The sequence below is a fragment of the Pygoscelis adeliae genome, unplaced genomic scaffold (genome assembly GCF_000699105.1).
Source record: "Pygoscelis adeliae isolate BGI_AS28 unplaced genomic scaffold, ASM69910v1 Scaffold120, whole genome shotgun sequence".
NCBI lineage: Eukaryota > Metazoa > Chordata > Aves > Sphenisciformes > Spheniscidae > Pygoscelis > Pygoscelis adeliae.
Window position 1 is genome coordinate 2,867,125 of NW_008824032.1, and position 11,564 is coordinate 2,878,688.

The window sequence follows — 11,564 nt, forward strand, 5'->3', positions numbered from 1 at the left end:
AGAAAGGGATCTGGGGGTGCTGGTTGGCAGCAGGCTCAGCATGAGTCAGCAGCGCGCCCTGGCAGCCAAGAGGGCAAACCGCGGTCTGGGGTGCATCAAACACAGCGTAACCCCCCGGTCAAAAGAGGTGATTATCCTGCTGTATTCAGCATTGGTGCGGCCCCACCTTGAGTGCTGTGTGCAGTTCTGGGCCCCACAATTTAAGAAGGATGTGAAGGTCCTTGAATGCCTCCAGAGGAGGGCAACAAAGCAGGTGAGAGGGCTGGAAGGCATGTCCTGTGAGGAGCGGCTAAGGACTTTGGGCCTGTCTAGTGTGGAGCAAAGGAGGCTGAGGGACAACCTCATTGCTCTCCACAGTTTCCCAAGGAGGAGAAGTGGAGAGGGAGGTGCTGATCTCTTCTCCCTGGTATCCAGTGATAGGACACGCGGGAACGGTTCAAAGCTGTGCCAGGGGAGGTTCAGACTGGACATTAGGAAGCATTTCTTTACCCAGAGGGTTGTCAAACACTGGAACAGGCTTCCTAGAGAGGTGGTCGATGCCCCATGCCTGTCAGTGTTTAAAAGGCATTTGGACAATGCCCTTAATAACATGCTTTAACTTGGTCAGCCCTGAAGTGGTCAGGCAGTTGGACTAGATGATCCTTGTAGGTCACTTCCAATTGAAATATTCTATTCTGTTCTAATTTCATGTATTTCCTGAATTTTATGAAGTCTGTCATTGGTATAAATCAGTATACTGCTGAATGGCTTGGGGAGCTGCTTAAGATGGTGGGGTTTTTTTCTGCCATGTGAATGATTTTTCTGGAAGGCCGAGTCATTGGTTTGTGAGTCACTTGTGGTCTGTGACTCCCTGTTCCTTAGATTTTGATCAGTAATAATGTGTTAACTCTGGCTTGATTACGCTTACAGACTCACTTTCACTTAATCTGAAAAATTGAAAACACCTTTCCTGTTTTCTTTCGTTTTTGAAGGTATCTCTGATTTTCTGTGTTTTTGGCTTGATCTTCGATGCTTTCCTCTGTTGTTTCTATTGCTGGCTCGTCTGACTTATGGGCCAGCTGTATATATTCCCATGTCAGGGGATTTAATCATTGGCTAGAGAATCAGAATTTTTTATTTTTACTGTCAGACCATCTGTGTGAATGATTGTTTGCAGGAGAATGGGTAAAAGATCAATCTTGTAAGACTATCAGCTGCTGAAACGAGTTTTATTTCTTACTGAGTTGTTGGAGTGCTTGCATTTATCATGTGGTCAGCTAATTGAGTCTGAAATGATAGCTGTTTAAATATGTGGTTCTCTTTTTCCTGTTCACCATATTAGCATCTGGTCTATTGAATATGTCTTTGTATGACAGAGCTCTCTGAAAAATGGGGTTTTTGCTTTGTCAGAGTTGCAAAGTCCTATCCTTCTTGAGGTTTTAAGTTGCTTTCATGTATGTACCTTTCTCCTCCAAGGCTTTAATTTTGAGAGAGAAACAGGACAGCATGGGGCTGTCATAGCCGTCTCATTTTGCGTATCCTTTCTTAAGCTTGCAACCACAAAATTGGTATCAGCATTGTGGTTTACCCTTATTGGTTTACTTTGCTTTTGCTATAACTCTTCTAGCTGAAAAAGCAAAAAGAAATGGAACTCTGAGGCTGTGCCTGTACAGCTAGGCATCTTACCATTTTCAAAAAAGCAAGCTGGGAAAACATTACAATGTAGGCAAGTTGCCGTAGTAAAACTCAGTGTGAGATTGTATGGATGGGGCGGGGTGGTATTTGTTTGCAAAAAAAGGAGTTGATTTTCACGCATTCACATGACCTGATGCATGGATTACATTGGGGCACACTCTCCGCAACATACTCAGAAGCACCAACACGTGTATGTCCAGATGGTGTGGCCAGGATCACTTGTGTGCAATACAGATGACAAGGGACACTGGCTGTCAAGTCTTCATCACGCCGCTGGGGTTCATGGCACTACAAACTAGTTTTTGGACAAGTCCATCATACCCTTTGGGAGTCATCAGCTGGTATGGGATGGGCCTTTGCCATAGGAACTTGCTGACTTCAGGCTCCATAAATCTTGGGCCAAGTTGTTTCACCACCCCCCACCCTCACCCCCCCTTTTTTTTTAACCTTTTTGTTACTGTATGTTTTTTCCTTATCTGAATGCATGTTTGAAATACATGCCTAGAGTCTGTTTTTCTGTTGGGCCAACAGGCAAAGGAATCATGTTTGTGATATGCTGCAATCTTGTTACCATCCTGCTGGTGCAGGGTCTTTTGCTAATGAGTCACGTATGCTGTGGTCTTACCAGAGTGTAGACCTTTTGGCCATGACATAAACAGCATATTTCTCAATTTTGCTGCTGGGAATAGTGTTCTGAAAACAATGTCCAGGGAATGGTGTCCTTCATTATCGGTACAGGGTGTTCTTTTAACTCTTTGCTCTGCTGTTCCTTCCCGTGTGCGTGTGTATATACACTCACACTCTCTTACAGTCATACTGCAGTCATGCCAATCTTAATATTTCTGTTAAAATTCTTGACAACAGTCATCTTCAAAATGAAAAATAGCACGTAAATCTTAAAGGAATTAGGAAAAAAAAAGAAAAAAGTGCACATTTGTGTGGCAGAGTGTTCAGACTGAATGTTAACAGCTGCAGTTTAAAAGGAAGAATGTAAGTTTGACAGGGAGAAGTTGAAAACCTAACTTTCCCACGTTTCTAAGGCTGGCTTGCTCAGGAGGAGTTTTGGAAGCTTTTCTGTACTTTGCATGCAGTGAGATCCTCCTCTGCCTTCTTTTTCCAAACTTCCCATCTGGTTTATTTATTCAGTAGAACTGCAAGTACGGGATGCATTCTTCTCTCTGGAACTGTTTCTAGATGGGCAGTCTTACTGCCTTCCTTCATAAAAACATTCCTTGGCTCTTGAGTAACTTTCTTGCAAGCTGCAGCATTTTCAAGGCGTTCCATCTATAAATTGCACATCACGAAAAGTATTTGCTTTATATACAACCAGTTTGTCATAGAGACCATTGTATGGCATATTAATAACACTGATGACAGGCATGGGTTTGTTGGTTTTTTTTTTTTTTTGGTAAATAATCTTCTCCCACGCTTTTGTCAGTGGAGGGTCCTGATATCAGAATTGGTCAAGTCAATTGAACTCGCTGTTATAAAAAGATTTAATTGTAAGTGCTGAAGTCAGCTGTGCAGTCTGGCAGGGGACATGATGTTTTCTCACCTTGTTGCTCTCCCTCTCCCCCCCTTCCCCCCTCCCTCTGTATTTACAGGTTATCCTAACATTTGTCTGTGTGTTGACGAAGGAATCTGTAGAAATTGCTCCAGTGCCATATACACTGCAAGTCCATCGGGTAGCTTTGGATGGAAGAGACCCCTCTAACCCCTTGAGGAGAGAAAAGAGGCAGGTGCAGTGTCAACTAGGACAATACCTACATCCCAGAGAGACCCACTGCTGCATGAGGTGCCATGCAGGTACGTAAAATAAGTACAGTAATAGTGACCTTCATATTAGAGGCATTTCCCTGTCCTGTACTCTCAAACTGTCTCTGTCCTACAGCTACATCAGTGTTCCCTTTCCTCGGTACCTATCCCTCCCAGGTAAATTCTTACTCCTTGTCTCTTCTTTTGGGCTGTCAGTGTCCCTTACATTGGTGAGAGGAAGCATACTCAATCCTTATGCCATCAACTCCAGGGTTTCTTTGAGGAATCAATGACTCCCATCCTCCCTAAGACAATGTGTTTGCCTTCCTGTCAGTGCACTGTTAAGTGATTTTCTTGCAGGTACCTACAAGGCAAAAGACTGTGATCGGCCTGACCAGGCACCTGTCTGTCTTCCATGTGCTAATGGCACATTCACAGCTGTTGATAACACCATGTCTAAATGCTTCCAGTGTACACATTGCCGTACAGGTGAGTTATCTACATGACCTGAGGAAAATGGGTGGTAGTGGCAGGTGGGAGGCTGGAAAGGATGGCAAGGTGAGCAAGGAAGCTTGGAAAAGTAAGCAACTGAATGGGCAGAAGGACAGTGTATGGGAAGGGATTGGGGAAAGCAGGAATAAGGGTTACCAAATTACTACAGTCTGAGACACGGTTTGCAGGCCTTTTTGGCCTTTCTCTGGGAAGATTGGGGGATAACGATACCTGTCATCATAACGGTGCTCTCAGCTGAAGGTAAGGGAAGAGGTTGGAGTAATCGCTTTTCCTTTCCTCAGAATTCCAGCAGATAGTAGAGACTCCCTGCACCCCAAAGCAAGATACCATATGCGGCTGTCGGAAGAATCAGTATCAGACTGGCCTGCCTGATCTCTTCCAGTGTAGGAACTGCAGCTCGTGTGTCAATGGGATTATTGCCAACTGTGAGTATGGCATGGATATGGCTCCAGTGCAGACGTACTGTACTAGGGTAGACATTAGCAGCCCTCTGTTTACTTTCTGACACACTGCAGTGCCTTGCCCTGAAGTGATTGTAGTTTTGGAACAACTCTTGGTTTTGGCTGCCCCCTTTCCCCAGAAAGACTGCCATTTTTTGCCTGCCTTGGCATCAGATAGAAAACTCTGTTTTCTATCAGAGTTTCTACCTTCCTTTTGTCCTTGAATGGTTTCTCAGTTTTGGCTGTTGTGAGGAGATATTTTCTTCTTAATTTTGGTACCTCTGCCTTGCATGTACTGAAGCAAGGTCTTTGAGCAGATTTCCCCCTTACCTTCCTTTTTTGTCTTTGTGTGGATATTTCTCCTGATGCTCATTGCATTTTCCTCACCAACTGCTGGAAGCGCTTTGAGTACAATGGCTGAAAATACCGCTGGTTGCAGTGTCCAGCTGAACTGCTTGTCAGTTGGTTGCTGAACCACCACAGTGTACTGTGCAGTGTTTTAAACTAAGGAGCTGCTCAGGTAATGCTGAACTGTACCCAGTGGCATTGGGCGTGACCTGGGGATGGTGCTGGTGTCTGGGGGAAGCACCCATGTTAGTTGTCACAAGCTGCCTCATCTCCAGTCAGGAATCGGAGATCTTAACCGAATACTGCTTGCCGCCTTCCACTTTGTGCTGTAGTCTAATTCTGTTCATGTCCTTTAAATGTTCCTTACCTTGTTGTCCTAAAGCTATCCCCTCTTCTTTGTGAATTCTGCTTCTCCTGATCCCCTTGCCGTTTCTTACCCTGCCTAATGTGAGGTTTGCTGTCTCACTGGTGAATGCGTTCCCTCTGGTGCTCAGTAATCTTCCTCTGGTGCCTTAACTGGGTTTGTCGGAACAGTTTCCACACTTATTCCTATGTTCAAGGGTCATCATCGTATGCTGCCCTTGAGCAATTTCCTTCCCTCTTGGCTGATGTAGAACTGTTCTAGTCCTGTCCGTCACTTGCCACAGAATGTGTGTGCTGCTTGTTCTACTACCTTTTTCCCCTCCCCTCCTGCAACTTTATGTCCTTCCATCACTATTCTTGTCTGTTCCTCTCCATGCCTGTTTTACTCAGTCTCCGTACTGTGACTTGCTTAGAAGCAATAGCTCTTTCATTTCTTACCCCTTCCACTCACAGCATAGCAGATCACAAGAGTGGATATGTGTCCCATGGCTTGAAGTGATTTCTCCTTGCCCTGAACTGACTTCCTCACCAGTCCCAGCTGCTCAGGGACCACTTCTCCCTCATCTTTGTCTGACTAATGTGATTTCTCCTTCCTGTCACGCTTGAACTTGAGTGACTTTCCCTGCTTTTGCACTGGAACTGTCATTATCCATTAGACCAATTTCAGCTGCACTGTAATTTTAGTCCCTTTCCAAGCCTCTACAGAGGTTCCTGACCTATCAGGACAGTGGTACCCTTATTTTTTATTATTTTTATCCTCCCCCAACCCTGTCCTCAGAAATAGACCCAATCCTCTTTCTCTTATTCAGTAGCAGTTCTCCAGGCTCAAAGATGGATAGTCTCCCACCCATCCTGGAGTGGATTCTTCTCCTTTTGTTTTCTTTTCTGTCCAGATTATGGCAACGGTTTCTTCTTTTTCTCTACAGGCTCAAAGAACACAGACACAATTTGCAGGTGTAAGCCTCGATTCTTCCTGACGCTTAGTAATGTTTGCAAGCCTTGCAACAGGTGAGCTTTCTTCCTCTGTATGCCCCTCCACTGAGTAGGAGAGCCAGCAGACACTAGCCCCACCAGGGGAGGAAATTTTTCTCAAGGCTCTGTCCATCTTGACATAACTTTACAACATTCTGCCTTTCTGGGGCAATTGGGCCTTCCCCTCTGCCACCCCCGGTCTTCTCCATGTAGGTGTCAGCCCACTAAGAACCCAAAGTCACTAGCCACACTGCATTGCTCTGCTTTGCAGGCTCATCTTGACTTGTCTGTTACTTAGGTTTGTCGTAAATGGCTAGTGTTTCATTTCATGCACGCTCACACCTCTGATCTGCTCTTTCAGCTGCATTGGAGAAGAATGCTTGCAGTGTCATAGTCCACTTACTACCTCACCGACTTCATCTGGGCTGAGTGAGTACTGGGGGAACTGAGGGACAGTGGAATCTTTTCAGTGTGGGTTTTTGTTCTGTTAATGCCTTTTGTAAAGTGTTATTTTCTCCACTCTCTCAAACCATTCTTTTTCTCCCTACCATTTGCACATCTTCACTTGCTGTTCTTCCTCTAGCACTTACCTCTTCCTTTCTCAGTCACTCACTCATTTGCCCTCTCCTTTTTGTCCAGGTGGGAACCTTGTCCTTGGCATCATTGTTGCAATATTTGGAGTTATCTCTGTCCTCTACATTGTGAATAAAGTAGTGAAGCTGGTCCAGGAAAATGGGATAGCGTCGTCTTTCTACTCCTGTGGTGAGTGCAGCAGCATATGCAGTGATATTAATTGGGATAGACATCATTCTCTCTGTGTTTGTGTATGCGCACACGTGTGAGGGGAAAAAGTGGGATGCCGTTACTCTGCTTTGCTGCAAGGCCAGAGGAACACGAGAACTCGACAGCTAAGCTTATTGGTGCAGTTCTTACAACTCTGCATCTGTGCCCATAGCTGTGACTGGAAGTGCATGTGAGCTTATTGCTGGGACATGTGCATTTTGCTGTAAAAGCTTTTTGAGGGCAGGATTGTGAATAGTTGCTTTCCTGTTTTCTCTGGGATGAGAGGAAGTGAAAATAATTTCTGCTTTTTTTCTTTCTTTTCTTTAAAGTTTCTTTGCCACAGACAACCAAGGAGCCAGTATCTGAGGTGAGCGAGATGATGGGTATAAGAGCTTTCCTTCCACTTTCAACTATGGTAGCCTGGGATCCAGAGTAACGTTTTTCCTCATGGGCTGTTTTCAGGCCTTGTATTTTCAAATGAGCTGAGTAATAGGGCTGTTTAATTCAGAAGTCTTTTCCTGTAGAGGGTGGAGCCGTTAACATTTTACTTCCTCTCTTCTAGAGGATGCTTTTCAAACTCCTGGCTTCTTGCTCTTTTCTTCCTGGATGCATTCTTTTCAGTAGCTGGTCCTTAATCCCTTTTTCTCCCTATATACCCCAAGCTTGGAGGATTTAATTGATTTTACTTCACTTCAGATCTTGACCCCACAAGCCTCTCAGTGCTGCTTCACTGTGTTCTCTCAGGTCCAGTGTTGTTCTGCAATTAAGAGGGCCCAAGCAGTAGTTGAGGTGGGGTTTCCACAGCCTTGCAGAGAAGGCTGATGGGAAAGGTGGCATGTGGAGCTTCTAGAATGGTGGTGCTTTCGGGTCCAGCATTACTTGATTTTTTGTAAAGAAATATTTTCTTCCAGACTACTGTTTTTTGATGTCAAAAGAGAATTAAACTCCTTGGGTTCTGCTGGAAAGAAATGTTTGGTGCCTTCTGCTCAAACAAGGCATATAGGAAGAATTAAAACCTCAGCACCTGCTCCCCACCTATCTTGGATAAATTTTAGTATATAAAGCTAGTGGTTCCTTGCAGGAGACAGGTGTATTGTGCTGCTGTGGGTGATGCTGGACTAAGAAAATGTGTCTTTCAGGTTGAAGTAAAAAGAAGTGAAATTTCCATCCTTCTTCCGGAGTCCCAGAAGGAAACAGAATTGTCACTGAATGCAACACCACCACCTGCACCTCTGCTGCAAAGTTCACATGAGTTACCAGACTGTGTCAGACCTGCCAGGAAGACACAGCTTCCAGACAGTAAGTGAAACTCCCCCATCCTTCCCTCCTTCCCCAGGCAAACGAGAACCTAGTTATGCAGATGTGGCTAGGAGGATGTTGGACAGACCTTACCCGGTGTACATGACCTGTGTGTATACTTCATGTGTGGCACAGCACAAAGGCGGAAGCATGCCCAGAGCCTGTGAGCCTGTATAAGCTAAACATTTCACGCAAGACCTTTCTGTTGTCCCTTTTCCCTACCAGCAAAATGGATTGTCATATGTGGTGACATGCTGTCAGTCTTAATGCCTCTGGGATGGTGACCCAGAGCATTCTTTTGGCAGGAATCTGTGGCAGCAAGGCCCTAAGCATGTGCGCTCAGCTTTGCTCATAACCTTACACAAGAGCATATGGAAGCATTCCCATTGCTTTTTGAGGGATAAGGGCAAGTCTAGACATCACATGAGTCTGTGTGACTATTCTGTACAAGACCTGAACAGGAGGGGCCAATGCATGATCCCAAGGCACTATCCAGCACTGGATTATTCACATTCTCCTTGAGGCTGCAGAATCCTGGTTCTCACACTTCATTTCTTCTCTTTTCACAGACCCTGCTATTCTCTACACTGTGGTGGATCACGTACCGCCATCTCGGTGGAAAGAGTTTGTGAGGCGTCTGGGTCTGAGTGACTATGATCTAGAGCGAATTGAGATGGAGCATCGGCGTTTACGAGATGCCCAGTATGAAATGCTTAGACTGTGGAAACTGCAGATGGGCCATGCTGCAACTGTGGAGCACATCAGCTGTGTTCTCAACCAGATGGAGCTCAGTGGCTGCAGTGAAGCTATTCAAGAGGCTTTGCTAAACCAGAACTCTCTGCAACCTTGCAGCCTCAACAGCCATCTTTAACCTATTTCTGCTTTAGTTGCCCTTGCTATGACTGTTAAGAGAGGATCATAACTCCCTTCCTTTCCTGTCTTCCTTTTCCCATACCTCCCTATCTTTCTAACACTCCTTAACTGGGTTTGTCGGAGACAGCAGCAGATGATGCTGGAGGAAGGCCGAGGTTTGCTTCTCAACCACCATGTAGTTCAACATCTTTAAACCAAGACAGGCCTCTGCAACAATTCCTTTCCCAAGGAGGGAAAGCACCTCGTAAAGGAAGTGGTGTGTGGACTCTGACCAAGGTGAAAACAGGAGCTCAGAGTGACTTGATCAGCTACTCTATGGACAAGTTGTTGCTGAAAGAGGTGCTCCACCCACCATGTGGTGGGTAAACTTGTAGGGTGACTCGGTTAAGCTGGCTGTTCAGATGGTAAAGTACTCACTTTTTGCAGATCTGTTCTTCTGCAAGATCAGACAGTTCAACTGGCTCACATTGCAGCCCTTTGATTGCTAAATCTGACTCAAGGGAAGTGGTGGGAGGACGTGCCTATTTCTGGGAGCAGGAGAGGATTGCCCCCTTTCGGTAGCAACTAGTTATCGCTGTGGCAAAAGAGTCAAGGAGATTGAGAAGTGGTGGCTCTGAGAAACGGGAGGATGTTATCCTTTCCACACCCCCATTTCCATCAGGTTCAAGAGGAATAAGGATTCCAAGCCAGTGAGTCAGATGAGAGGGTTGGTGCTTTTTTCTCAATTTTTTTTTCCTGTACCTAGAAACCATGTAAGATAGCATTAACAAAACAGCTGCCTGTGTGTTTGTCCAGGTGTAGAGGGGGAAGGAGTGCGTGTGTCTGTCTGGGTGAGAAGGTACCTATGTACCTAGTAGCGTGCGCGCTTCTGCAAATCTGTGCTTGCACACAGGTCGGTAGGCTTGTGTCTACCTGCTCATCTATCTGAATGATTCGCTGAATCTGATCTAACTGCAAATGGGACTGTGTATGTGTACATATATATATATATTTTTTTTTTAGCACTGTTGAATAACTTCACACTACTTCCTGAAGTGCATTCTGTGATTGCTACTTAGATGTAAGAGACATTTGGTACCATCTCCAGGCTCTTACCATCGCTTTCTTGGGGGTATGACCCCAGGTGAAGCAGAAGTAGCAAAAATCAATTAGCCTGCATCAGGTGCAGGTTGTCCACACACTTCTAACGTGGATTTTTTTTTTTTTTAAGTCTCTTGTCCTTTGACTAGAGAGAAACTTTCTATTGTAAATACACTAAATGCTTTGAATTAAAATACATATTTTTACCTCTGCCTCTGTTCTGGTTTTGTCCATATCAACTTCTCTTCTGTGGGTTGGGGCAGAGAAGGGGGACTAACTCCCAAGAGTGGCAAGAGTGGGCTGCAACAGTGGGTGAGTTGATGGTCTGATGAAATTAAAAAAAAAAAAATTTTTATGAACTTTTATATGCAAAGCTTAGCTGCCCTCAAGTCACAGGAAGCTGGCTGAGGGCAGGAAGTAGGACTGAAATTAAATTCGGTTGCAGGTCTTCTCAGACACTTAAGAGTCAAAGGGGATGCTAGCATATTTAAAGTGAATTTTTAAACAACATGCAATGAGTCATTTTGATTTGTATTTGGCTTTTTAAAGAGGAAAATATCTTTAAATAAAAGAATAATAATAGATTATACTTCAATACTAATCTTAGAGGCATGTTTTTGTCTGAGGAGCCAAAGTGCCATGTTAAGGCAGTGAGGACTGTTACTACTCTACCAGTGAGGAAACCTGAAAGTGAAAAAGAGTCCTAGTTTACAACAGTCAGTGACAAAGCCAGGAACTGAAGTCAGTTTTAATTCCTAGTCTGAGGCTTTGTTTTGCTATGCCTACATGCTATTTTAATTGAGCTGACTTAAAAAAAAAAAAAAGAGACAGTACAAAGCTCATTGTAATACACTTTGTCTTTCATAATTTATGTTCAACAACCACAACAGTATGATAACGACTAGAAGTACATGCTCTAGTTGTGAAACTGTGCTTAACGTGGGGAAATTCTCAGAAATCTTCTCCAGGTATGATATCTAAGCTTCCCCCCCAGCCCCTCATCAAACTCGTTTAAAATCCAGTTCACCATGCAAGGTAAGCCACAGGCAGCAGGCCCCAGGCCGCTGCTTGGTCATCAGTGACTTCATGCACCACTTACACAGAAATCCATGACTATAAGGCGTTTCAGAGAATGTTAAAGATCTCCAAGGTAACGAAGGTGACTTGGGCGGGTAATACTTGTGACTAGGAAAGCAGAGGCTCCTCACGCTACAGCGTCTTGAGCCTGGGCAGAGCGGCCGCCAGAAAAATGGAACTTTGAGCTGTTTACATAATTTTATTTTTAATTTGCCTTTATTACTCATTGGGCATCATCGCTTCAGAGTTAGATACTCATACATAAAACATTTAGCTTATAAAATAGTCGGTCGCGTCTCTGTTCGCCCGATTCCATCACGGCAGCGGTGACTCGCCGCTTCCCCCTCACCGCCCTGGGCGTCCGCCTCCACACGCGCACCCCCCCTC

At 44.8% G+C, this 11,564-nt stretch overlaps 2 protein-coding genes across 2 annotated transcripts in view; both read left to right on the forward strand.

Moving 5' to 3' along the window:
• LOC103922177 (tumor necrosis factor receptor superfamily member 1A-like) overlaps positions 1-10,264 on the forward strand; it is an 11,187-nt gene extending 923 nt beyond the window's left edge. The window contains exons 2-10 of the mRNA XM_009330269.1: positions 3,279-3,480; positions 3,790-3,918; positions 4,224-4,367; positions 6,020-6,101; positions 6,427-6,494; positions 6,705-6,827; positions 7,178-7,215; positions 7,988-8,147; positions 8,717-10,264. Coding sequence (XP_009328544.1) covers positions 3,279-3,480; positions 3,790-3,918; positions 4,224-4,367; positions 6,020-6,101; positions 6,427-6,494; positions 6,705-6,827; positions 7,178-7,215; positions 7,988-8,147; positions 8,717-9,018 — 1,248 coding nt within the window. The 3' untranslated portion in view covers positions 9,019-10,264. The remainder of the gene's footprint in view (positions 1-3,278; positions 3,481-3,789; positions 3,919-4,223; positions 4,368-6,019; positions 6,102-6,426; positions 6,495-6,704; positions 6,828-7,177; positions 7,216-7,987; positions 8,148-8,716) is intronic.
• Positions 9,374-11,564, forward strand: part of METTL16 (methyltransferase like 16) — a 17,302-nt gene continuing 15,111 nt past the window's right edge. Inside the window, exon 1 of the mRNA XM_009330280.1 lies at positions 9,374-9,378. Within this exon, the coding sequence (XP_009328555.1) occupies positions 9,374-9,378 (5 nt within the window). The remainder of the gene's footprint in view (positions 9,379-11,564) is intronic.